This window comes from Scatophagus argus, chromosome 10 (assembly GCF_020382885.2).
Source record: "Scatophagus argus isolate fScaArg1 chromosome 10, fScaArg1.pri, whole genome shotgun sequence".
In the NCBI taxonomy this organism is placed as follows: Eukaryota; Metazoa; Chordata; class Actinopteri; family Scatophagidae; genus Scatophagus; species Scatophagus argus.
The window spans coordinates 1325391-1350837 of record NC_058502.1 but is presented as its reverse complement, the minus strand read 5'-3'; the positions used below and the strand labels follow the sequence as shown (position 1 = coordinate 1350837).

Genomic DNA, 25447 nt, shown 5'->3' with positions numbered 1-25447 from the left:
CAGCAGACGGCCTGATGATGAGGGGAGGAAGCAGCCTGTGTGTTGCCGTTGTTGGCCCATTTCTGATTCATTTCTGATTCGTCTGAATGTGTTTGTAATGACGTTGAGGTTTGGACTGCAGGGAGGACAAAAACACTGTGAAGGTGTCACTTTACAAGCCAAACAGTCAGTGGATTAATGGAGGAAATAATCAGCAGGTGAATCCAGGATGAAAAGAATCATCAGCTGCAGTCCTGTTCAAAACATTTTGATTGTTGTACTTGTGTTTTTACAGTGTGGTGCTTGTACTTTTACTTCCCCCAGCGCTGTGTGAACATGAGCGGAAATGCAGCTGGTGCTGACATGTTCTTCATGTGCACTGAGGGAAACGTTCATCTCACTGCATGTTGGACAAACAGTTTGCTTGGTTTGCTCTGCCTGAGCTTCATCGCTGCTCATCCCCAACACAGCAGACAGGGGCTGAGTGTGAGTGTGTGTGTGTGTGTGTGTGTGTGTGTGTTGTAGGCCAATAGTCACTCAGTTACACAACCGCTTTCAGTTTCCGAGCCCTGCCTGCCTGCCTGGTGGCTCCCCGCCCACCGCTGCTCTCTGCTGCCTGCCTGCCTGCCTGCCTGCCTGGCTGACTGTTGGACGGACTGGGGCAGATCCGAGCCGAGCAGTTCCGTGTTCTCTCCTCAGCCAGCACAGGAGGACCCGGCGCTGTGACGGAGCTCACTAACTCCGGGGGCAGAGGGGAAGTGCGGACGGAGGTGAGGAATGCGTTTTCGTGTCTTATGCTTTCTGCTCGGATGGCGAATTCATGAGGCGACGTCGGCCGCGTCACGTTACAGCCAAACTTTGACGCTGCTGGCTGGTCTCTCTCTCTGCCGGAGCCTCTCCTCAAAGTGCGTGGCCGTGCACACTCACATGCGGGATTACGGTGTGTTCACGCGAACGGTAAACAAGGCGCGTGCGGTGCGCTTCCCGTTCGCGTCGTAAAAAGGCCTTTACGTGAAGCTGTGCAACTTTTACTGTCGATACGAGCTGCGTGTGCGTGGATACAGTAACGTAACGGGCTGCGACACGCTCGTGTGCCCTCGTGCGTGTGCGTACACGAGCGTTTTGAACATGTATGACATATCGGCGCGCGCCACAGCAATGTGCGCGTGTCGTCCATTGATGTTGTTTTGACACGGATGACGTAGACCGTGACGCGCTTCAACGATGAGATAAGCGGATCCGCTCTGTGTGAATACACGGCACGCCTGTGTGTGTGTGTGTGTGTGTGTGTGTGTGTGTGAGGGGATTTCTGAACTGCGCACTCGAGATTTTTCTAGCAAAACGCGAGCTGCCGGACCGACGCGGTTCCTCAGTCTGTAGTTTGTTCCTGCTGGGAGTTAAAAGCTGCTCTGCACGCGCCCGTCACTGTTTACACACCTGACGTAGGCTGCACGCAGCATGACAGCATGTCCACTTTCTGTGACGTCATGTCAGTGACGGCAGAGCACGGTGTGGCTAATTTAAAGTAGCAGCTGGACAAGATGAACAGCCGCGGCTTCCGGTGGGACCCGCGAAAATCAAACCACAAAACAATGAAAGCTACATGAGGTTTATTTGTTTCCACACCGGCTGATAAACTCCGGTGAGTTTACAACAGAAACTTCAGGTTAGTTCAGTGACGGACCGCAGGGCTCAGGAACATCCCATCAGCCACAGCTAACGGTGACGCACCATCTCACAGTCTCACGCACCGCACCGCAGCCTAACACCGAGAGCCGATTAATCGATCAGTTAATAAAAAGAGATTTAGCGAAACACCCAATCGTTTCAAGCAAAAGTGTTAAAGATTTGCTCGTTCCGACTTCCTTTAGTGAACATTTGAAAGCTGCAGTGCCCCTCAGTCCTGCTGCCATGTTTATGAGGTGTGAAAGACATTTCAACTATTTTTAAATCATTCCAGTTTGTAGTCCAGTCTGGTGAGAGGATGAGCCTCTCTGTCCACCTGCTCACACTCACATCCATCCATCCATCCATTTTCTATACCGCTTATCCGTCAGGGTCGCGGGGAGCTGGAGCCTATCCCAGCTGACTACGGCGAGAGGCGGGGTTCACCCTGGACTGGTCGCCAGTCAATCGCAGTGCCAACACACAAAGACAGACAACCACACACTCTCACACTCACACCTAGGGGGGCAATTAACCTGATGTGCATGTTTTTGGTATTGTGGGAGGAAGCCGGAGTACCCAGAGAAAACCCACACAGGCAGAACACGCAAACTCCACATAGAAGGGCCCAGACCGGGATTCGAACCTGGAACCCTCTTGCTATGAGGCGACAGTGCTAACCACTGCCTAAAAAAGGGGGAAAAAACACAGAAATCAGAAGAATCTGAGCGATTTTTCACGTTTCCTTCAGATATCGTGACAATGTTGTCATAGCATGTGGTGAAGACCGGATGTCCTGCCTGACACAGACACTGCGTGTCCTGCTGTCCGTCCAGTTTTTGAGTAAATTGTGTTCTCGTGTAATCCAACTCGCGACTCGTTCAGACTGTGACGTGAACGCACAGCAGACGTCAGGACAGGACGTGTCAGAGGTAAATAAACACAAACAAACACTTTACTCCCGAACTGTTATTACAGTCATTTGCATGGTGATTAGTATTTGATGGTAGCCTGTTGTCAGCTAATGGACAGACTGCTGTGTGTTTACGCCGAGCCTGAATCAGACCTGAGATCAGTGACTAATCCCACATCCACGAACATTTACCGGCTCGCTCACTTCATTTACTGGAACAGCAGCGCTGGCACCACCGCATTAACATGAAAGCTTTATGAATGGCTCAGCACACTGAATGTGAAACTTCCTAGTGACTCTGCACACACTCCAACACCGACCTTAACATTCAGCCCAGCGTGTGTGCTCGCCGCACACGAAGCAGACACGGATGCTGTCCCGTCGGATGGAAGTTCACCAGGCTGCTGGCTGCAGCCCAATGACACGTCCTGTCCGGGACGGCCGGTGCTTCTCGCGGAAGTTGTGCGTCGCTCGTCAGGAACTTTGTGGTTGAGCGTGGACGTTTAGTTAGCGTGTGTTTTCTGTCCGTAAAGGGCAAAGCTGCCAGCTGCCGCTTTGAAACGGCAGCAGGAGGTTATTAAATCCAGCGTGTGAAAGCAGGTGATGCTCGCAGCTCAGAAAGTCAGTAAGGTGACTTTAACAAGAGTCTGGCTTTTATTCAAGTTTTATCACTGACCTTTGAAGCCAAGACCCGTCAGCTTCAACTGATTGTTGATGAATTGTGCTTTTTTTCTTCATAGGATCCTTTTAAATGCCAGTTGAGAGCAAAGATTGAAATCTCAAGCTCCACCAGGCTGATGATGGAGACAAAGAGAAGTTCTATTAAGAAATCTGTCACCATTTTTCAGCTGCTTTAATGCGGCTCATCTAATTCATGTGATTTGTTTATTTATTTATTTGATTTGATTTACTTTCCATCCCAGCGTGACTTTTAAAACCCGTGTTGTTCTGGTCTTTTATTCTGTGCAGGGAGCTTCACCCTGACAGCCATCGCGAGCCGTCAGAAGAGCGAAGACGCCAGCGGCGGCGTGATGACGACTGACCGGACTGGAGTGAAGCCGACTGCGCACCAGTTTTTGGCTTCACTGTCTGCTGCTGACCTCTGACCTCTCGTGGATTAAAAATGGCTCTGCCACAGGGAGGGAAGTGCGACATTTTACTGTCCGGGAATTCTGGGAATTTAACAAACGTGTCTGTGTGAAGCAGGATTGGACAAACTCAGAGTGTTTCTTCATCCCGATGGGACTAATGTGGTTCAGTGAAGACGGATTAAGATCTGAGCTGGAGATGTTCCTGAACAAAAACTGACTTTCAGTCCAGGATGGAGAAGGACTTTACACAGTAGGAGCTCATTTCCCTCTAGTGAACACCTGTATGCACTAACCTGGACTAACGTTCGGCCCTGCTGGTCTCGAATCCAACCCTTTACGCCCAAATCAACTAACTGAACTCTAGCAGGACTGCAGTCACTTCCGTCCCTCGTCGTTGTGAATGGACGTCTGGCTCCGCTAAAGGAGCTTCAAACTTTAACTCTGATTCTCCAAAAAACTCCAAACATGGCTGCCACAGGAAGGAAGCACCTGGTGAGAGACTTCAACCATTTCATCACCTGTTACCTGTGTCGAGGCTACCTGATTAAACCGACCACAGTCACCGAGTGCCTGCACACCTGTGAGTCAAACACACAAGCAAACACACACTACATTTGTGAAAAACTCCAGAGCTCTGCGCTCATTTCAGCAAGTGAAAATGAATGTCAGAAGTTCCTCGAGATGGTCTGATGTCATCTGGCTCGCTCAGGAGCCCTCAGCCCACTGCTGAGCTCGCGCTGCGTTCAAGTCCTCAGTGCTGTTTTGCCTGACTGAATGGGCCACGTTAACCTGACTGAGGATGTTTGTGTGGCATCGCTTTGAGACTAAAACGTTTCCCGCTTCTCCTTATTTGGCGGTCGTTCCACACAGTCATGCGATCGGCACTTTGTTAAGTCATTCGTAAAGCGACGCAGTGACATGTGGAGAGCTGAGCTCCTTCTGAAACAAGATGACGTCAGACAGTCTCGGCACAGAGTTGAGCTTTGGTGAGGCGGGTTTAAGTGCAGTGAAACGAGCTGATGTTGTTTCGTCTGCAGTCTGTAAGAGCTGCATCGTGCAGCACTTTGAGGACAGCAACGACTGTCCGAAATGTGGCATTCAGGTGCATGAGACCAACCCGCTGGAGATGCTCAGGTGAGTCGAGCTGCTTCTTCTTCTCTCTCTGTATGTGCCTGAAGGTCGTTCCTCTGTGCGCTCTGTTACCCTGAAGCTTCCTTCATCGCTCCGTGTGTTTCTGTTCATCTTAAATGAGATTCTGCTTTAAAAATGACATTTTTCAACACTTTGAGGGCCGTAAATTGAATTTGTGTTTCCGTTTCTGTTCACCTCAGTTGTATTTGATCAGCATGTTATCGTTCTTGTCTCTCCATCGCCTGATCGTCTCATCGTTCTCTCCTTGTATCCGTCTCCTTGTCCTTCTTCTTCTCTCTCATCTCACTGACTTCATCCTCATCTGCATCTGCTTTTTCAACACAACCTCCAACTGTTCATTAAACTCTGTCACCTGCTGGAAATCCTTCTCTTCCTCGTCCTCGTCCACGTCCACCTCCTCACACTTTTCTGTCTCCGTGTCTTCAGGTTGGACAACACTCTGGAGGAGATCATTTTCAAGCTGGTGCCCGGACTCAGAGAAAGTGAGTTTGTCCAGATGGTTTCATCAGTCCGTCTCCTCAGTGTGCAGTCCGTGTTAATAATGTGGCTGTCTGCGGGAGGCAGGAAAAATAAGTTGGTAAAAAAAATGGCGCTTCAGTCGCGTAATTTATCGCAAGAATTTATTACAAGGCACAAATGTTGTGACCAAACATGGGATTAATTCTCCAGTCACTGATTAAAAATCACAGTAGCGGAAGCCACAAATGAATCCGATCCAGTGACCTGCTGACCTCAGTGCTGCTCCTGCTGCTCTCCTCCAAATGAACCCGATGGCCCAGATGTTCAGGTTTTAGATGAGCCACCATTCAAATGAGCGGCTCGTTTTCAGGCTCTGCAGAGCTGGGGAACATGTAGACCACGCAGTGCAGATCGGGGCCTGATCAGGTCTGACTCTGCTCAGAGCCACGACCTTAGACAGCAGGTATAAGTCATGATGTTGCCAAGCTTCCTGCTGCATGAAGATTTCAGACCCAGAAATTCTGTGTTCATCAGCACAACAGAGAGATGTGTGTCGTTTATTTCTTCTAAGAGTGATGGCTTCATATGTGATTAAAGACGCTCTGTTTCCCATTGACTGCAACGGATTGTCAGTTTGGTGTGTGGGCTCGATCCATCTTTATATTTGTCAGTATTCTCGTCTTCATAATGGTTCTCTGTCTTAAGGACTGTACTCAGAGGAGCTTGCATGAGAGCATCAGAGTTTAAACTGAAGAGAAATTCTTCAAACGCTGACAGGATTTCAGTAATTCGCTGTTCCCCTGAATGTGTCGGTGCAGCTCGTTAACACGTCTTCTCTTTTTGTCTGCTGTGCTTGTTAACCAGAAGAGGAACAGCAAGAACTCGAATTCTGGAAGAAGAACCAGCCCAAAGCAAACAGCCAAGGTGAGCACCACCTTCAGACTGTGTGTGTGAATGGGCCACGTTTAAGTTCCCCTGTAACGTGGGAAAACTGAACTTTGGTCGGTTTGTGATTTCCCTTTTTGCTGCTCATTAACAGTCTTCTGTAACTGTCTTCTGTCATGTGAATCACATTTTGAGCTTGTCCATGTGAATGTGGGGCAGCGCAGATTTCAGTGAAACTCCTGCTCGTACATGCAAATGTCTTCTGGTGCAAACAGAGCTTGTACTGTTAATAATTCAGAGTGATCAATAAATGAAGAAAGATTCTTTGGGTTTTATTTGACGCTCTGCTGTTTGTGCTCAGCGACTCAGTAGCATCGTGTGTGTGTGTGTGTGTGCGCACGTTGATGTCTGTCTGTCTGTCTGTCAGCAGAAAGCCTGAGGTGTCAGAAGCTCGGGCCGCCTGATGTTCGAGGCGATGGCGGCGATGGTGCCGGTGAAGATGGTGACGATGGTGCCGGTGATGAAGACTACCACAGGAGCGACCCTCAGATAGCCATCTGTCTGGACTGCCTACGCAACACGGGGCAGTCGGGGGAGAGCACTGTCACGGTGAGGGCTTTAGGGCTTCCTTAACAGGTCGTCCTCCGTGAGTGTTTCTCTGTGAGGAGGATGTTTTGGGCTGCAGCTGCGTCGGTTTCCAGCAGCGTCAGTGCGAGTCTGATTCCGTGTGTTGGGTCCTTTTCCTGCATTCAGCTCTGAGCTCCCTCTGTCATTTAAACAGGGTGTAATAGAATTTGTCTCTCGTCCAATTAGGATTTGATGAAGAGGTTCATCCGCTGCTCCAGTAGAGTCACCGTGGGAACAATTAAGAAGTTTCTCAGTCTTAAACTAAAGCTGCCGAGCTCGTATGAGGTGAGGAACGGATCTGCGAGTCCTGGTCCCAAACTGCGCACCCTCAAGTGTTCTGACAAATACGTTTATGTGTCTGGGACGATGCAGCCGCAGTCCTCTTCAGGCTGCGACTGAGCTGTGATTTGTGTTCAGCCGTCTCATAGAGCCCGGTGTTACTTATTGCCTAACTGGCTTGACCAGACTGACAGAAACATTATGCAAACACAGCAGGCCGTGTGCAAAGTGCTAGTGAGCTTAAAGGGACAGTACACCCCAACATCAAAATACACTATGTTCATCTTACCTGCCAATATCTCAAAAACTCTGCAGCTCACGCCAAACCAAAGTGGATGGACAAAAATGGAAAGCTCAGGTTTCACATGTGGTCACAGACTGTGGAGTCTCCATGGTTTACTTGAAGCTTTGTAGTCCACCTGAGACGGAGCTTCAGGTGGTCGTCGCTGCACCACGTGACAAAAAACAAACCAAATCAAACATGCTGTCGAGCTGCGATCAGGTTAACTCTGACTCACCAAAGTCAGAGGATCGTTAATGTTCCGTTTAATTATCAGCAGTCAGCTTCATCAAAGCATTAAAAACTGGAGGCTGAGCTACAACTGTAACACACACACACACACACACACACTCTTCACCACAGTGAACTTCCCCTTTAGGAGTGACATCCTTTTTATTTTCATTCCCCTCATTGTTTTCTGTCCTCTTATTTGTCAGTCTTCTGGTACTTTCACTCTTCTGTTGAATCATTTGAGTAAGTGTTGAACGTGTTTTTCAGCTCGACGTGCTGTGCAACGGGGAGATCATGGGCAGAGATCACACTCTGGAGTTCATCTACATGACCCGATGGAGGCTGCATGGAGACAACGTAAGGCCGTCACCCTCACTTCCTGTTTGTGTGTGCGTGTTCGCATGCTCGTGCGTTGATGCATCAGTGCAGGGAAGTGCGTGTGTGTGTGTGTGTGTGTGTGAGACTTCTCTATGCAGCGGTGAAGAGTTTTCACAGGAAGAGTACTGACTTCGAGCTGGAGACCTTTTGGTTTTGTCTTTATGTTGCTAGCATAACATGCTAAAGTTTTGGATGGAGTCACATTATGTTGTTGATGTGCTCAAAGGAAAGTCCCAGCACCCTGTCCTAAATCTGACCCTCACCCTGAAACAAAGACATAAGCCTGAAACCAAACGAGGACCGGAGGAAACGTCACAAGGACAGAAGAGCACACAGCAGGAGTCCAGGTCCTGGTTTGAAACGTGACGACACGCAGGGTCATCAGTTCAGTGTGTGTGTGTGTGTGTGTTCACGTGAACGATTAGCTAATGAAAGGTCCACTTGTGGGCTGAGTAGTGCAGACAGCTGGCACCGCGGGGGGCATCAGATACGAGGTCAGGAGGAGGAGGATGAAATGAGAGACTTATCATGTCTGACACTCGGCTCCAGCTGCGTTCACGTGTCCACTTCAGAGTAAATCGCTTTCTTTTGCCTTCTGTCAGTCTTTTTGTTTTGACAAAATCCTTCTATTCCTGAGTTAAAAGCTGTAGGGTTTGGATCTGTTTCAACATGTGGTCAGAGTCGAGGTTAAGCAGAGAAAAAAAACTCCATGTGTAGCTGTTAGTATTTATATAATCACACTGTATGATGGCTGTTGGAGCTGATCTGTAACGGGCTGCCTGTTTTCAGACGTGATTTGACCTTATTAACCCTGTTTGGACTGACGGCCTTCATGTGTAATAATCACACACAGACTGTTTGGTGTGCGCAGGCTGTCAGACGTGTCCGTCGTGTCGTCTTCCATCTGGGCCCATATGGAAAGCTGGCACTGAGGCCACATCCTGTGACAGCACTGAGAACAATCAAACAAACCTCACAGACGCACAAATCCAGGTCAAAGGTCACTGTGGCCCCGCACGTCATGTTTTTGACCATTATTACCTGAGATTAGTCTCTGTTATACTCAGTGAAAACCTTGCTGAAGCCACTTCTGTAAATCCCATCTGTGACTGACACACCTGAGATCTGTAAATCTAAGATCAGATTCGATTCCCTCTCACACGATGCCAAAATAAATGAGGCTTTAGTCCAGTCTTGATGTCTAACAACAACCGCATTTCTCTGACTTTCCTTAATGTGGAAACTGCAGTCGTGATGACGATGTCAATGGGGGACTCTGACAAATCGCTTCTCGACCATCTGGTCCGGTTTAATCCACACGTCTTTGTGAGTGAGTGTTGATTTGGAAACACTTTGACTCAACAGAGTCCTTTATGGTCAGAAATGGCCGCCTTGCACTGCACATGCCTGAAATACAAGGCGACGTCACCTTCAGTCCGGGCGCCTGCTCTGCGTCTGAACACATGAAGGTGACTCGTTTCTTTCTTCTTTATGAACCTGTTCCACTATGAGCTAAACGTTGTGCAGTGTTTCCTCCACCTGCACACCAAGTCAGGATTATTTATGTCCTGCCTGGTGAGTCAGACGGACAAACACCAAGAAATTATTTTTGAATTCTGGTGAACAGTCTGGCTGAGGACGAGGTGAGGAGAGCATGAGGGAGGGAGGAGGGGAGAAAGAGGAGTCGAGTCATTCATCAGTCTCGTCCTCCTGACGGCTCCACAGCTTGGCTTCATTTCCTCCCCGCGACAGGAAACTGCCATCTGATTGCTGCCGTTATCATTGAAAAAAACAAAATGCAAAAAAACATGAGACTCAAAGAGTATGTGGGAAACCTTGTTCCTCCTTCTGATTGGGTGACAAACACTCTGAGGTCTGTGGTTGCTGACTGGCAGTTCATTTTAATGTTCTGCACTTTGTTCAGTCTGTTTGACGCTGGCAGAGAAAACTGAGAAAACAGGCACAAACAGGCTGAACACAAACAGGCTGAACACAAACAGACTGAACACAAACAGGCTGAACACAAACAGGCTGAACACAAACAGACTGAACACAAACAGACTGAACACAAGCAGGCTGAACACAAACAGACTGAACACAAACAGGCTGAACACAAACAGACTGAACACAAACAGACTGAACACAAGCAGGCTGAACACAAACAGACTGAACACAAACAGGCTGAACACAAACAGGCTGAACACAAACAGACTGAACACAAACAGGCTGAACACAAACAGGCTGAACACAAACAGGCTGAACACAAAGCACCAAATCAAACACTAATACACACTCATAGTAAACAGGTGGGGACAAGAGACAACGCACTCCCAGTCCGAATGCCGGTCGTGTTGGACGGAACGGGCCGTCCCACGACGTCCTGGCGTGTTGGTTGTGCCCCGCCCCTCAGATCAGACCGGATGATTGTGATTCCTGATGTGACAGAGTCATGGATCCACTTCACCGCCACAGATCAGTTGCAGGTGTTGGCGCCGTTTGTTCAGAAGCAGGAAATTGTGTTTTGGCTTGATTAATGGAACAAAACTTAAAAGTGAAACCCAGACTTTTTCCCCAAACACGTTCAGTTAAAGCTTCACTTTGTCTCCATTGCATCAAAACAACCAAACTCCCAGGAGGAGGAAGCTCCTGCACTCAGCGTTTCAGCAGAAAGACGTGAACCGCTGACATGAGCATCCACACGTTCAGCTAAAGTAAAGTCAGAAACTTTCTGTAGCTCCTGAAATTTGATTCCATGGAGACATTTCATCTTCCTGGGAAAGAAGTGACTTCTGAGCCTGAGCTTTGCTTTACTGCTGAATTTTGGCCAAAATGTCAGCTTGACCAACACTTTAGGAGATGACAAAGGCAGATGTTCACCTGTCTGTGTGCTGTGGGCTGGATGGGATGTTTTTGGCCCAGCCTTAAACACTGCAGGGGACTGTTGAAGTAGAATTCTGGCATTAGTTTTTGGTTATTATTTTTGGTTTTGCTGACGCTGCATGTTGGACGAATCTACATTTCAGAAAGAAAATACCTGAAAGGAAGCTGACAGCTGAACAGAATGTGCTGGTGCAGGATACCTGAGGTGCTGATGGCTCTGTGGCTGCGCTGCCGTTCTCGTGCTCTGAGACATGATGCAGCACAATGCAGAGAGCCGGAGATGACAGCTGCTGCAGCAGGAGGACCAGACACACTCCAAACACAGGAGACGCAGTCTTCGCTGAGTCCTGCACAAACGCTCGTCTTTCACGTGTGCTGTTGTTCTGCAGCAGGCAGGAGTGTTGGAGGAGTTCGCATAGCGATGTGGTGTCACTTTGACACTCTCGATTGTCCGTGTTTCATGGGTTTGAGGTGATAAATTTCTGCTTTAGTGGGTTCATTGTAAATGAACTTTTCAGCTGAGCCTCCGCAGAGCCAGCAGCAGCTGGATGTTTATTACTTGGCCACACTTGGCCTCCGTCCCTGCAGAGCCGAGTCCTGTGGATCCGGGATTCTCGTTTATAAAACAGTGCTTAAAGCTGTACGTGTCCCAGAAGTGATCACATGTATAAAGGTGTGCACACAGTCCACCTGGTGACATGTGCACGTGGGTTACATCACATCCCACCCGCTACGAGCTCACATTCAAACATAAATGGTCTCTGTGAAGCTCCTCGTGAAGGTCGAGGTGTAGAAACGAGCCTGAACCATCAGGGGTTCCTCACAGTGAATCACAGCAAAAACCAAAAGAGAGACGACTTTCCTAACTGCTACCAGACGGGGACCACGAGACAAAACCTTATTAAATCAGGGTCTGTGGTGTAATATGTGTCAGTTCAGGGGTAAAAATGGGAGTGAGTTTGCATTTTCCTTCTTCTTCTTCTGCTTCTTCTTTAACTTTAGGGGCCTGCAGTTTGACTTCAGAGGAAGTCACGGTTTGTTGTTCGCTCTGTCAGGAGTCACAGGAGCGTCCGAGCTTCAGCAAACAGGTGGAAAATGAGTGTGTCTGCCTGCAGATTTCCACACACTCTCAGCCTCCAAAGTGAAAATGATTCCTGCTAAGTGAGACTTCATGTCTCCTCAGTCTCATGACAACCTTCAGGCCTGAGGAAACGAGCGAAGCGAAAACAGAGTTCATCTCTTCAGGTTTAATCGCAGTCCTGCTGAGTGTCCCGATTCAAAGAGAAGAGGGTTTTTACTGTTGGGTTTATCACAGAGTTCGTTCAGCCAGACATCAGATGAGCAGATTGTACAGCAGTTCTGAAGCCGAACAGATTTTCACTCTCTGTTCGGTTTCTGTGTGTGTCGGCTGCCAATAAGGGCTGAAAATCCACGTCAGCGTTGCATCATTTAAAATGTCGTGATGGTCGGCTCAGTAAACTCAGGACTGTGTGATTTGGTTTGGATCAGACGGTTCAGCAGCAGCAGCGAGTTTCTCCTCTGCTCATCGATCTTCTCTCTCTGAAACAACTTCTCCTTTTTCTGCCTCTCCCTCAGACGTATCCCATGGTCCTGGAGTATCGGCCACGGATCGACTTCGGCTGAACCGCAGCTGCAGGAAGAGGACCACGCGCGCACACACACACACGCACACACACACACACACGCACACACCTGCATTTGCACGTAGACAAACACAGCAACATGTGCAGACAAAGAGAAAGATTGAAATGTATTTTTGTACAGCAGCGATGAAGTGCGTCCGTTGTATCTGGTGAAGAGGTTTTATGCTCCATAGAATAATATATGCTCTAATATATGATATTTTTCGATGTATGTCCCTGTGCCTAAAAGCTGTTGAGATGAGAAATGAAGTGTGACCATATCTTCACTTTGCCTGTCTAACTCTGTAGATTAAATGTTGATTTTCTACCGTACTGATGCTGGTTTGATTTTAATCCACGAGTCGTTTTCTGCTTCCGCTTTCTTACATGTCTGAACGTGCTGCTTTTCTTTGACGTTTCTGATGGTAAATAAAGAGTCTGAGGAGTTTTGGACAGTTGCTTGGACAAAAGAAGACATTTGAAGGTGTCTCATTTGACATTTTATAAATTTAACAGTGAAAGTAGTTAGCAGATTAATCGACGATGAAAATAATTTTCAGCTGCAGCCCTAAACTGAGCTAACAGCCTAAAACATGTGGATCATGTACTCCTCCAAACATTACTGGCTATCAGTTGAAGAAGACCAAAGTTTTCATTCTCTCAACATAAATTCATTTATCTGCTTGAATGTCCAGCAGCATCTTCTGCATCAGAAATGATTTTTACGCCTGGAAAAGGCCAAAGAAAAGTGCGTTCACACGTCACTGCTGCCACTTTGGTTGTGGTGAATCAAAGTCCAGGCAGCCTCAGAGCAACATAACGAAACCCTCGATGTCCTCACTGTCAGACAACCACCTGACGAGTTTTATTCACGCCACGAACAGTCACGACTTCCTGCCTCACTCTCTGACAGCGACAGGAAGTGAAACAGACAGTCAGCTTGAATAAAACTCCAGATTCCTCTCAGTTTAAACTTTGTTGGAAACATGTGGGATGACAAAAGTTCACGGCAAAATACATTTGAATACCATAAGGTTACACATGTCTTTAAAGAGAGTTTGACATGAATGATTTCACTTCCTGTGTCACACGCACGCTTTATGTTTTATTGTCTTAGTGTCAGTGTGTCAGTCAGCAGGTGAAATCTGTGGGATCAGAAGGATAAACAGGCAGGAATCTGAGTGACGACCTCATGGCAGCCTATATATACACACTGTGGGGGAGCAGGTGGGTCAGCTGGAATGGCATCCACTCCACTCTGACGCCCATACTTCTGTACACACACACACACACACACACACCTTCTCTGACAGCTTCACACATTCAGCCCTTTCGTTTCCTCACACACACCGTCGTCCTTCCAGCTGTTGGTTTTGCCCTTGCAGTTGATTTTCTCAGTTCAGAGTTATGTAGGCCGGAGGTCCCTGTGGTTCTGACCCGACCCACTGAGATGCTGCAGACCCCACGGCGCTGCAGCACCCCCGGGGTTCATGTGGAAAGATCCTGTACAGTTCAGTGTGCTGGTTCAGCTGAACGAAAGTTGTTGTTTTAGGACTCCAGGCTCACAATATCCATTTGGTTTGTTATAACTTATACATTCTACTTTATTTTTTATATTCTGCTTTCTCAAGAACTGAAAAAAAACAAATAAATGAAACAGGGTTCAAAATCCAGAGAAAGGCCTTTAAGAAGACGTTATTTGTCTTAAAAATTCAGGTGCAGGTTTGTACATTAGAATCTCATTCTTCCTCATCTTAACTGTTTTATTTTGCTTTTGTTCCCTTTGCTGAGTTTCTCGCTGAAAGACAAAACTCAAAATGCTTGCAGTTTTTCATCAATTACGTTAACTGATGTTTAAATTTTGAATTCCGTCTCTCGTCTAAATCGGGTCCCACATATCCCAGGCTCCACGTGGTGTGTGAACGCATCTCTTCCCTCTGTGGGTTCGTTATCTGCGGGGGTGGAGAGAGCGATAATGAGTGTGATTGATACCAAGAGTAACAACAAGAAGGCCATCGTTTTCCCCGCGGAGCAAAAGTGAGAATTTCTGTGCTCAAACTCGGAACGCAAGCTGCACTGTGGCTGAGTGAAGCAGCTGTGGGAAGACCAGCGAGTTTCACTTCCTCTCGTTTGAGTCAGAAAACACAGAAAGGCTGCAGTTAGCAGCCATAACGACACGTTAATCTCACTGCAGGAGAGATCTGATGCTCTCTGCTGTCAGGGAGGAAAAGATCTGTGCATGTGTTCATCATCCAAAGTCACCTCTAGTTGCCAGATATCGACAGAAATCCATTACTGGCATCCACACTTAACCCATAATGTACATCCAGGAGTTTAAGATTAAAACAAAACAAGTAAGGAATAAATACTGTCCTCCTCAGCTGCAACAGTCCATACAGAAGGTATCAGAAGTGATTATTACTGAGGTGAGTCCAGGCGATGCACAGCCGCTCTGATCTGTGCACAAAAATGTATTGAGCCTTCTAAAGACGTTCTTTGTCACGTCAAGTCGCATCCTGAGGCCTCGTCCGAGTCCTTCAGCTCTGGACTGCTGCCAGTCTGCTGGCACGAGACACAGAAACGTCTCATCCCCGCAGCTCAGAGCGTCAGCTCGTGTCCATCTGAGGACGTCCTCAGAGTGGTTCTCCTGAGTCTTTATCTGATTAAACAGGCAAAGATACCAGTGCCACACGGAGCACACAGGACAAACAACCATCCAATCACCACCAAACATGTAGGTTTCATGACGTGAGAAAACGTTCCACAGCCTATCAGATTATTTTCTCTCCGGTCTGAAAACTAACGTTAGCGAAGGCAGCAACACTTCTTTTCATTCATCATCCTCTTCTCTTTATTTGTGATGCGTTTGAGGTCAGCCTGTTAAACGTCCACACTGCAGGCTGCAGGACATAAAAGTTGTCCTACAGGCCGTCAGAGCTCAGCCCCCAGAGTTACAGCTCCTGTAAAACTTTTGATTGCAAACAGCATGCGATCAGTTTCAGTGTTATGAAATGGCATCAGCACACAGAGAGTTTGATTCCCCTCGGCGGCTGAACGCTGTGGAGGGCAGCACAAACGTGGCCTTTTCAGGCAGGAAATCGGGAGACAAATCCAGGATTTAAGTGGAGCCTGTTGGCTGAAAATCACTTGACTGTGGTGTTCAGAGAAATGTCACTGATGGTTCACATCTCTGTTGAACATCAACACAAACTCCACAGGAGGAGACAGCGTGCTAAGTGCATAACAGCCTCAGGTGGAATTCCCAGAAACCTGACGCACTCTGATCGGCAGCAGCATGTGTGATGGGTGCAGCTTCGTGACACGACCTCAAAGCATCTCACCGCTCAGTATCCACGCTCCACACACGGCAGCGTGTCAAAGGTTGGGCCGAGCTAAACAGCAGATGTCACGGGACGTCCCGCCACCGGAGGGGAGCTGACACTGAGTCTGCTTAGACAAAACCTGCTGAGAGGGTCTGCATGTGTGACATGAAGGCATCAGCGTGTTCACTCTGCGATTGATCCAGACCGGACATTAATTATAGACACAGTGAAAGGTCTAACGCTGTGCCACGTTTATGTAAAAACATGTTTTTAGATCAAAATCCCACAGTTTCTCTTTCTGTAAAACGTAAATTCAGTTTTAATGAGTAATATAGGCAATATACACCACATAGACAAAAGTATTGGGACAGCTGTCCATCACACCAACAGGGACTTTAATTACATCTCATTGTAAACACTCAGACAGCTTTGCAGCTCTAACAGCTTCCACTCTTCTGTGAAGGCTTTCCACAACATGTTGGAGTGTTTCTGTGGGAATTTGTGCCCATTCATGCAGTAGAGCATTTGTGAGGTCACACACTGATGTTGGACCAAAAGGCCTGGCTCACAATCTCCGTTCCAGTTCATCCCAAAGGTGTTGGATGGGGTTGAGGTCAGGACTCTGTGTGGGCCAGTCAAGTTCTTCCACACCAAACTCATCCAACCATGTCTTTATGGAGCTTTGCTTTGTGCACTGGGGCACAGTCATGCTGGAATAGAAAAGGGCCTTCAACAAACTGTTGCCACAAAGTTGGAAGCATAGCATTGTCCAAAATGTTTTGGTATGCTGAAGCATTAAGATTTCCCATCACTGGAAGTCAGGGGTCGAGCCCAAACCTGAAAAACAGCCCCGTTAAAGAGGTGTGTCTGGATATTTTTGTCTAGCCAAACAAGCCTCTACATCAACAAGACAAAGGGACAAAACCAAACTAAGAAAGAACACACATGGACCAATCAGCACTCAAGAAGGAACCTGGGAAGTTCCAGTAGATCACGTGACTGTCGCTCCAACACTTTGGGACCTTCAGTTTTCCTGCAGTGATCTGCAGCAGCAGTGTGTGTGTTCTCGGGCTGAGTGTGTTAGAAACATGTTCCTGCACTGGTCAGCTTTGGCTGAACCTGATGCACCTGATGTCACTGCAGAGGTCACACAGACTCACCTGCTTACACTTCATTAATCCGTAGTTCAGGTTCAGTGGGTTCTGATGACTGCGTTATACTGCTGTGATGTGATGATGTCTTGACTATTCAAGAGATGCACATGTGAGTTATTTTTAAAAGTGACATCACAGAAGCTGGATGTGTGTATGTGTGTGTGCGTGTTAACACCCACAGCAGCAGCAGCCACACCTGCACATTTTGTCGCCTGCTCTGTAGTCACATGTTGCCCTGCGAAGGCGAACAGCAGGATTCAGATGTAACGTGATTCAGTCATGAGCAGACTGAAAAGTTTTTACAGAGAAGTCACATGAGCTAACATGCAACAGCCAAAGCAAAGTCTGCCTCAGCCTTTAAGACTCACTTCCTGTGATATCGCAGCCTTCGACGCCTTGTGTCACAGCATCTTTCCCTACTTATTAATACATTTAAGTGAACTGATCAGACCTGCCAACAGCAGCTGAGCAACAGCTTCTGCTGAGGTACGGCAACACCTCTGGGACAAATCAGGCACAGAAATTACAGTGAACTGCAGCAATAATAATTATGGCAGTTTGTTCATCCAGCCGTGTGGAAGCACAGATGTTTGGTGGGGGGTGGGGGGCACACTGAGCCTATCTGAGTATTGAAGGGGGCTCAAACCAAAGTGTGGGCTCCAACAGTGGGCCTCTGGTGGCCAGAAACACGACGTCGTGTTCTGGGCTCCGTGACTTCGTCTCCGGCCCACAGCTGGCCTGCTGGTGCTGATGTCTCCGCTGAAATCAGATTCAAATCTTCTTTCCTTCTTTGGTGCCACAGCGTGTCAGGCGGCCTGTTCACTGTTTACTATCATTAGCCGCAGGGGCGTGACTTCATCTCGCTTCTCCCTGTTTGTTGCTGGACATAGCAGGAGCGCGTCTGTGACGGGGATGATGACATGCGGGCCTAACGACTCAGCACATGGCTCGACATCGGCGGTAACTTGTGGGAATGTGCTGTTCGTGTCCCAAAGAAGCTGCTGGTGACACATGAGGAAGGCGGACTGTACGACTGCAGACGGGCTGCAGGTCAGAGGTCACTCGGACTCGGGAGGGGGTTGGATCATTCAGGACAGTAAGGAGCGCACGTGTGGAGCCTATGGTATTTTAAAGGATAAGTTCACAGTTTTTATGGTGTCTAACTATAATTATGTGCTCACATAAAGTGAAAGTGGTCCCAGAGATCCCGAATGCAGCATGTGGTGCATTCAAAGAGAAAAACATGATTCTGTCAGCTGTTTTCTCTCATTTTCATTTCATTTACAGCTGTGTCTTTTACAAAGCTGGTGGTGTTTAACCTGATTTATGCAGAAGTGCTTCAGAAGAGCTGCTCTCTCTCACTGAGTTTGAATTGTGAATAAAGGACCTTGTTCCTGATTCAAACAGAATGTGTCCTTGCAAAATGTAAATGAGTCTGGCCTGGGAACCTGCTGATTTGAGACCAGACTGGCGCCCTCTAGAGGACCAACATGGAAACATTCACTCAGCTTTTAATCAGGAGTATTTATTCTCTTTATTCTGCTCCTGCTATGATTCTCTTCACAGCAGAGATAGGCAGGTTTTACTGGCATCTCCAACGTCCTCCACCAAACTCTTAGGCTGCTGGAGCAGCCAGCGACAGCATCAGGTTGTACTAACACATGAGGTGGCAACTCAGGCCACATGTGCATGAGGTCAGGCCACATGTGCACGTCAGCCGGACTCGATCAGGGACACACCGAGTGGAAACTGGTCAGCAGTTTTCTGACACCACAGCCAGAAGATCAGATCAGAACCAGAGCAGGACTCACTCGGGATTCACAGTTCAGATTACAATAAATACACGTATAATTATCATCATTATTCTTATAAATAATGATGATAATAAAGTGATAATGACATAAATAAAAATATCTTTGTGCTCTAAAACGCTAATGGCTTTAATTTAGATATGTGACAGGTGGCAGGCAAAAATACATTCATCTCATCTGCCGGTATGTGGAGAAGCATCTGGTGTGTGTGTGTGTGTCAGAGCCACAAGTGTTTTTCTGGAATAGAAAGATGACATAGTTCTCTGACAGACAGTATGATGTCACAGATGTGTGTGTCAGTAGGTGTGTGTGTGTGTGTGTGGCTGGGTGTGACTGTGTTTTATGGCAGCAGGTGTGTGACAGCATGTCGTATGTATGTGAAACATGCTGTTTCTTTAACACCCGTGTAACTTTGTCTGAGCAGCACCACAGCACATTGTGTGTGTGAGTGTGCGTGTGTGTGTGACAGCCTTGAAATAAAAACTCATCAGACTTTATTCCGCTCTGAATAACAGACCGTCCTCGGCGCCGAGGAGCAGTCGGATCCTTTATGGCCGTGTGTTCGTCCTGATCACAGAGTCGTCACTGTGGGCGCTCATCAGTGTGGCGCTGCGCTGTGATGTCATCCTGCGTCAGCCGTGTGACACAGTGGCATCAGCTCAGATGTGAGGTTTCTTGTTCCTGCATGTCGCCAACACGTCAGAACCTCAGACGGTCTGAGTCAGTCGCCTGGTCTCACAGGAAGTTTCATCTGACGAAGTGATTTGGACGTAGAGTCCATGAGATGTTTGCTGCGCAGAGGAAAAATAAATCACAGCTCCCAGGAGCTTTGGGGGAAAATCTGCTGCCTTCTGCAGAAAAAGGAAATCCAGCCAGAATGTCTCTGGCGAACCCAAAAACCAACAAGATCTGGTGTCAGTAAACTGCACTGTGCTTGGACACAGATGGACAACATCCCATCTGAACCCTAAAGGGACAGTTCACCTCAAAATCAAACTGCAGGTGTTTCCTCTCACCTGTAAGGCTCATAATGCGTCTGGATCAGGTCGGTGTGAGCTGCAGCGAGTTGGAGATCAAAGTACCACAGAATACATCTGGCAGCAGCAATGCCTCCTTGCAGAAATCATCACAGAGGTACTCGTGTAATCCACAGACCTGCTGTGAGCGGCTTTCATGTAGGAGCTGTTTTCTTTCAGCATCAGAGGGACGTGAGCCTCTAATCTCTTTAATGAAGTCTTTTCATGTGGTCGAATGAAAGTGAAAATGACCAGTTTGATGGTTTTAATTTTGAAGTCCTGGAGAATTTAAACTGGTGAGTTAATTGTGACGAGTGAGTGTGTCGCGTGAGCTTCACTGTCATTTCCAGGCCTGCTGTGTTATCGGGTTCCTGCCTCCCACTTCATGGTCTGTAACGGGATCCCTGTGTAAGATGTGAGCCTTTCAGTCGAACATACCTGCTTCCCTCAGGTCAGCGCCGCTGTGACTCCTCGTCATGGGAACATTCACGGCTAAACAAATCTGTGACATCAACACCTGTGGCCTTGAGCGTGACTGCTTTCTATCCTTGGACTGAATGGAAAAAATCCCCCCAGAAGGAGTGAGCGAAGTCTTGAGCTGAGGAATGGGAACAGTTTCCTGCTCGTCTTTTATCTGGTTTGGTCATCAGATGTTTGATTCCTGCCTCCACCCAAACAGAATTGAGATGGATGTAATTTAGGTGGTGGTAAAATGATTTCTGAGTCAGTGTCCCGGTTCAGGATCTCACGGCGTTCATTGGAACTACTCTCCATCGAAGAAGAAGAGTTAAACAGGTTGACTTAAACTGAGTTAAAAGTTAAACTGACTTCCCATGAGGGTGAGAGGATACAGACTGAGCAAACTGCTCCTTTAATATATTCCTGACCTCACACACACACACACACACACACACACACACACACACACACATCCGTCAGGCTGCAGATGCTCCACAAGGGGGAGCTCTTCTTGTTGTCACATCACATCACAGGCCCAGAAGACCAAAAGAAGCAGCTTTAAAGCCTTTTCTGCCCCTCACAACTTCACTTCACTTCTTTTCACTTCACTTCCTGCTGACAGGTTTTCAGCGTTTACACCCAGTGAGGGATTCTCACAGGAATAAACCTGAAATGCTGTGTCAGCTCTCCTTGATTCATGCTGCTTACTGGCGCCCACTGCAGGCAGATGATGTCATAGCAGCAGCAGTTCAGACTGAATGAAGTTCAGACGTGAGAGTGAGTGGTTGTCTGTCTTTGTGTGTCGGCCCTGCGACTGACTGGCGACCAGTCCAGGGTGAACCTGCCTCTCACCCGTAGCCACCTGGGACGGGCTCCAGCCCCTCGTCCCCCCCTGACGGGTAAGCGGTGTAGAAAATGGATGGATGGATGGAAGTTCAGACGTTGGTGTTGCCTCCCACCACAGGCAGGTCAGTGTCAGATGAGTAGCTGCTCAGATTAATGAGGATTCACAATATGGGCCGTTCTTCAGCTGGTACCGAGGAGATAACTAATCAGTTCACATTTTTGGGTTTTAAGAAGAAGTTCATAACCTGCAGCTTACCAACAGCTGAGGGTGGGAAAAGCTGAGGTGCAGTGAGGAAGATGATGATTTAATATTCCACAGCTCCTTTTCCCCTCCACTCTGAACACCTACTGCAAATAACACTGATGTTGTCTTCCTGGATGCTTCCTCAAAAACTCCAAATAAGGTGAAGAGTTTCTTTATATTTAAATCCCTTTGTGCTGCTGTAAGATTAAAGGTCATGAACACTTAATTCAATCTGATTTTATTTCTGCCTCACCGTCAACACGGTGACTCGGTGCACGGACGTTCAGTCTACATCTCGCACTATAAATACTCTTCCAACACGCTGACAAAAGCCACGTTTCATGGTCACCAGCATGTGTTTTGTTCACGTGGGTGAGTGATGATGACATCTGAACCCACAGCAGTGAAACAGCGAGGTAAGAGAAGGTTAAACGTTACTGAGCATGAAGGAATGTTTGGCCTCGAGCTTTTCAACTCAGAACGTTGAAGTGTCAGAGCAGACAAATTCTAAAATACTGCATTAAATGTATACATATAAGACCTGAGGATGAGTCATCTACCCCCACAAGATCCTGCAGGATTCATTCCACCCCAAACCACAGAGAGCTGAGTCCCAGGATTTGGACATCATGTGAGCAGCTTCCATCTGCATCAGATCTGAGTCCATCAACTGCATCAAACCTGTCTGTAACAAGTTCAACACTGTGTTTACCACCAACGTGAGAAGCATTTCCACGAACAGCATGTAATGACTCGAGTTTCTCAGCCGAACCTGGTCCAGTGTGAACCCGCGTGGATCAGAAGCGCACAAAGTTGGTCATAAGGTTTGATTTGGCCGACCAAATGGTGTCTGGTGCAGGAGACGAACCACCTGCTGTGACGTCTCACAGAGTCGACTTTGTCCTGAGCGAGATGTGAAAGCTTCAACCCCACAGTGATGTCATAGTGATGGTTACCACAGTCACACCAGAAGCTGTGGCTGTCAGTGATGAAGGAGTGATGAAGAGGAGCAGTCCAGTGTGAAAGGTCCTGCTGGCCTGAATACATTTCACACCTGCAACACAGCAGACAAACTGTTTGTGTCATCAGTTTGTGAACCTATTTATTGTTCTAATGATTACAAATCACACCTAACATGGATCTGTGTTTAAAGCTCAGTCTCACAGATGGTCCAGCAGGTGCGTCACACACACACACACGCACACACACACACTCCATCATCAGAGCAGTTTGATGTGTGTGATTAATTATATCTTATTTCCACAGCAGTCGGAGCAGCAGGCTGTAAATAGGTGGTAATGTGAGGCAGTAAATGTCTGACACACACACACTCGCTGATGTTCCCCTGTCACTGTGTGTGTGTGTGTGTGTGTGAGATTAGCTGTGTCTGTTTGTGCTCACGGTGCTCACAGACGGCCTGAGGAGGTCGAGTGCACCGTGTGTTGGAGTCTTCCTCTGGCTGTGGTCAGCAGAGAACCTCGGAGCCTCCTGCACCCACTCAGGTGACGCCACTGCAAACACAACCACAACGCCGAACCGCTCAGGACGCTTCGTTTCCAGAGGAGTAAACTGTAGTCTGAGTGCTGCGTCATGCAGCAGCAGGGCTGGAGGAGGAAGTGTGTGTGTGTGTGTGTGTGTGTGTGTTCATTTGCTCCATAGTGGAGACATGAGAGCAGACAGAAAAGTGTGTGCTCAGAACAGTCGGCTGAGCTGGTAAGGTTTTCTGTCTGTTGGTTTGTATGAACATGTGGATGTGTGGATGACGGGTGAACGGCGCCCCCCTGTGCTGAGAGAGGACACAACAAGTGATCTGCATTCAAGGTTCATTATGTAAGAATGTTGACAGGAAGCAGAAAAAGAAACTTCTTCACGTTTTTGTGGCTTCATTTTCCTTTTGTCTGCGTATTCACTTTTTTATTCGCTTTTCCGTCTTCTTTCCATAATTTTCATTTGTGATTCTCTTGTTTTACTTTCACTTTCTTCTTTACTTGCTTTCATTCTCTGAGCGCAGCTCAGACACACTCCTGTGTACCGAAACACTCAGAAACACACACTCATGAGAAAGAAATGAGAAAGCCCTCCTTCTCTTCTTCCTCATCTCTTCCTCCTCCTCCTCCCGCTGCTCCTCCTCCTCCTCCTCTTCTCTCTAAACCTCAGTTGAACTAGAGTAACCTCTCCTGCTCTCCACTCCACTTTGTGAGGAAAGGGTGTGTGTGTGTGTGTGTGTGTGTGTGTGGATTCTGCTTCTTCTCCCACACTTTGAGGCGTTGCTGTGAATCAAACCAAATATTCCTCCTGACAACAGATGCTTCTCCTCCCTCTCAGCTCCTCTCTGTCCTCACATCAGTGCAAAAGCTGAGTGTGATAACACACACACGCACACACACTGTGACAGAGCGAACATGTGGCTGAATTTGTGTTTTCGGAAGCTTAAGTGTGACATGTGGAAACAGGGATTCAAGGAAATTCAGCTGATTTGTTGGTGGAAATCCGTCTCCACGTCCACAGTGACGAAGACCTGAGCAGCTGAATGATTTTCTCTCATTTAAATGCTGCTGGTTTGTGTAACCAGATGTGTGTGTTCGCTTTCAGAGGCCGGTTTTAATCTGAACGCTAAAATACAAAAACCACACAGTGAGATTCTGCAGCAGAAGAACCCAAACTGACATGAAGTCTGTTCTGATGAGTCGAAAATCGTGCATCTCGTTTGGGATTTTAACCCTCATCAGCTGACCTCATCAGCTGGTCAGATGAATCTGTTTTTGTCCCTGAGGTTCAGTGTCTGCTCTGTTATGTGGGTTGTGAAATCCTGAAGTTTTCTTGTGCAGGACCTTCTGTAGGATGACGGTGGAAAACCCGGAGGCAGGGCTCTGTTTTTCTTTTCTTTCTTTTTTTGGTAATTTTCTCCAGGAGGGCCCAGACTTTAAAAAGTTGTGTGGGTCAGCATCTTTGATGCTCATGTGGGCTAAAAATACTGCAGAGTTTCCTCCCTGCCAACCGGCCCTCATGTGCTCCACATCTCTTCATCTGTTCAGTTGGAGAAGACTGTCGGGCGTCAGAGTCCTGAGGAGACACCAGGCCAGACAGACTGGTCTCAGATCAGTTGGTCTGAGAGAAGCAAACACAGAATGTTTCCAGCCTAATGAGAAAGGAAATTTCAGCTGAGGTCCAGATATTCTGATGAGGACCTGGACCAGAAGCACTAAATGAGACATTTTACAGCACCACGCCTGGAGGACGTTGGGTTGGTGGACAAAGACTTATTTTCACTTAAGTCCTTTAGTTCTGCGTACACCTGTGGGTTTGGGAGCCGATGGGGAGTCTTCTGTTGATCAGAAGGGGGGCTCAAAGGCTTCAGGAGAAGATCAGGTACCGCCATCACCCTCCTGGTCAAATCCCCTCAGTCGTTCATTTGTTTATTCCTGACTCATGCGTTGGTTCCTCAGCTCTCGTGTCGGGTCTTGGACGTGTTTGCAGAAGCCCACAGCCCATAAATTCATGAGTCAGCCGCAGCCCATCTGCTCTTACATAACACTCCCATAATGCACCGGTGCCTGCCGCCTCAGTCCGATAGTCCACACGATGAAGCTGCAGGTCTGATGCAGCTCTCCGAGTCCAGAGCTCTGCAGGATGTTGCCGTGCATGAAACCACGTGTCAGCAGCAGGCCGTGTGTTTCCACATCAGGTGCGGCCAGGCCGGACCGCCGCTCTGAGGCCCAGACGCCGTAAAGACTGAAGTAAAACACATCTGGTGTTACAGGAACACGCGGCACAGAGTGCGAGCTCCGAAAGCAAACAGAGCTCAACCTCCGCAGATTTTAGAAAAGCTGATGGAAAATAAGGAATTAAAAATGTTTTTTCTTTGTTGTTGGGACAAACTTCACTCAGGTGTTTCTATCAAACAAAGCAGAGATGTTTAACGCTAAACAGGCCTCGAAACGAAACTGCAAACGCCCTTACAAGAACATCAGATCTGAAGCTGTCCTGCAGGAACACCGAGGCTGCTTTCAGGAAACCAAACGGATTCAGATGATCTCAACTTTACTGAGAAACCACACACACACACACCCACGCACACACAGAGACAGACAGACACACACACACACACACACACACACACACACACACGGAT

The 25447-nt window shown here is 47.7% G+C and overlaps 1 protein-coding gene across 5 annotated transcripts; it reads left to right on the top strand.

The window, feature by feature from the left end:
- Window positions 1-378: 378 nt before the first annotated feature.
- On the top strand, window positions 379-25447 carry pcgf5b (polycomb group ring finger 5b). 5 transcript variants are annotated; one of them, XR_006844537.1, is made up of 10 exons: window positions 385-749; window positions 3527-4228; window positions 4686-4782; window positions 5227-5282; window positions 6124-6183; window positions 6572-6753; window positions 6958-7056; window positions 7829-7918; window positions 12416-12524; window positions 25408-25447. XR_006844537.1 is itself a non-coding variant. In XM_046402144.1 (9 exons), exons 2-9 carry the CDS (start codon window positions 4114-4116, stop codon window positions 10975-10977), a joined length of 714 nt encoding a protein of 237 aa, XP_046258100.1. In that variant the 5' UTR covers window positions 379-749; window positions 3527-4113; the 3' UTR covers window positions 10978-12795. The 5 variants fall into 5 exon arrangements, 4 of the variants coding, with proteins under 4 accessions (XP_046258100.1, XP_046258096.1, XP_046258099.1 ...); XM_046402144.1 differs by lacking the exon at window positions 25408-25447 and having other exon boundaries at window positions 379-749; window positions 10963-12795; XM_046402140.1 differs by lacking the exon at window positions 25408-25447 and having other exon boundaries at window positions 386-749; window positions 12416-12795.

Coding starts and splice junctions, on each gene's coding strand:
- pcgf5b (XM_046402140.1), top strand. CDS start 4,114: ATGGCTGCCACAGGAAGGAAGCACCTGGTGAGAGACTTCAACCATTTC. Junction 4,783..5,226: donor AACCCGCTGGAGATGCTCAG/GTGAGTCGAGCT, acceptor CCGTGTCTTCAG/GTTGGACAACACTCTGGAGG. Junction 6,754..6,957: donor CGGGGGAGAGCACTGTCACG/GTGAGGGCTTTA, acceptor TCGTCCAATTAG/GATTTGATGAAGAGGTTCAT.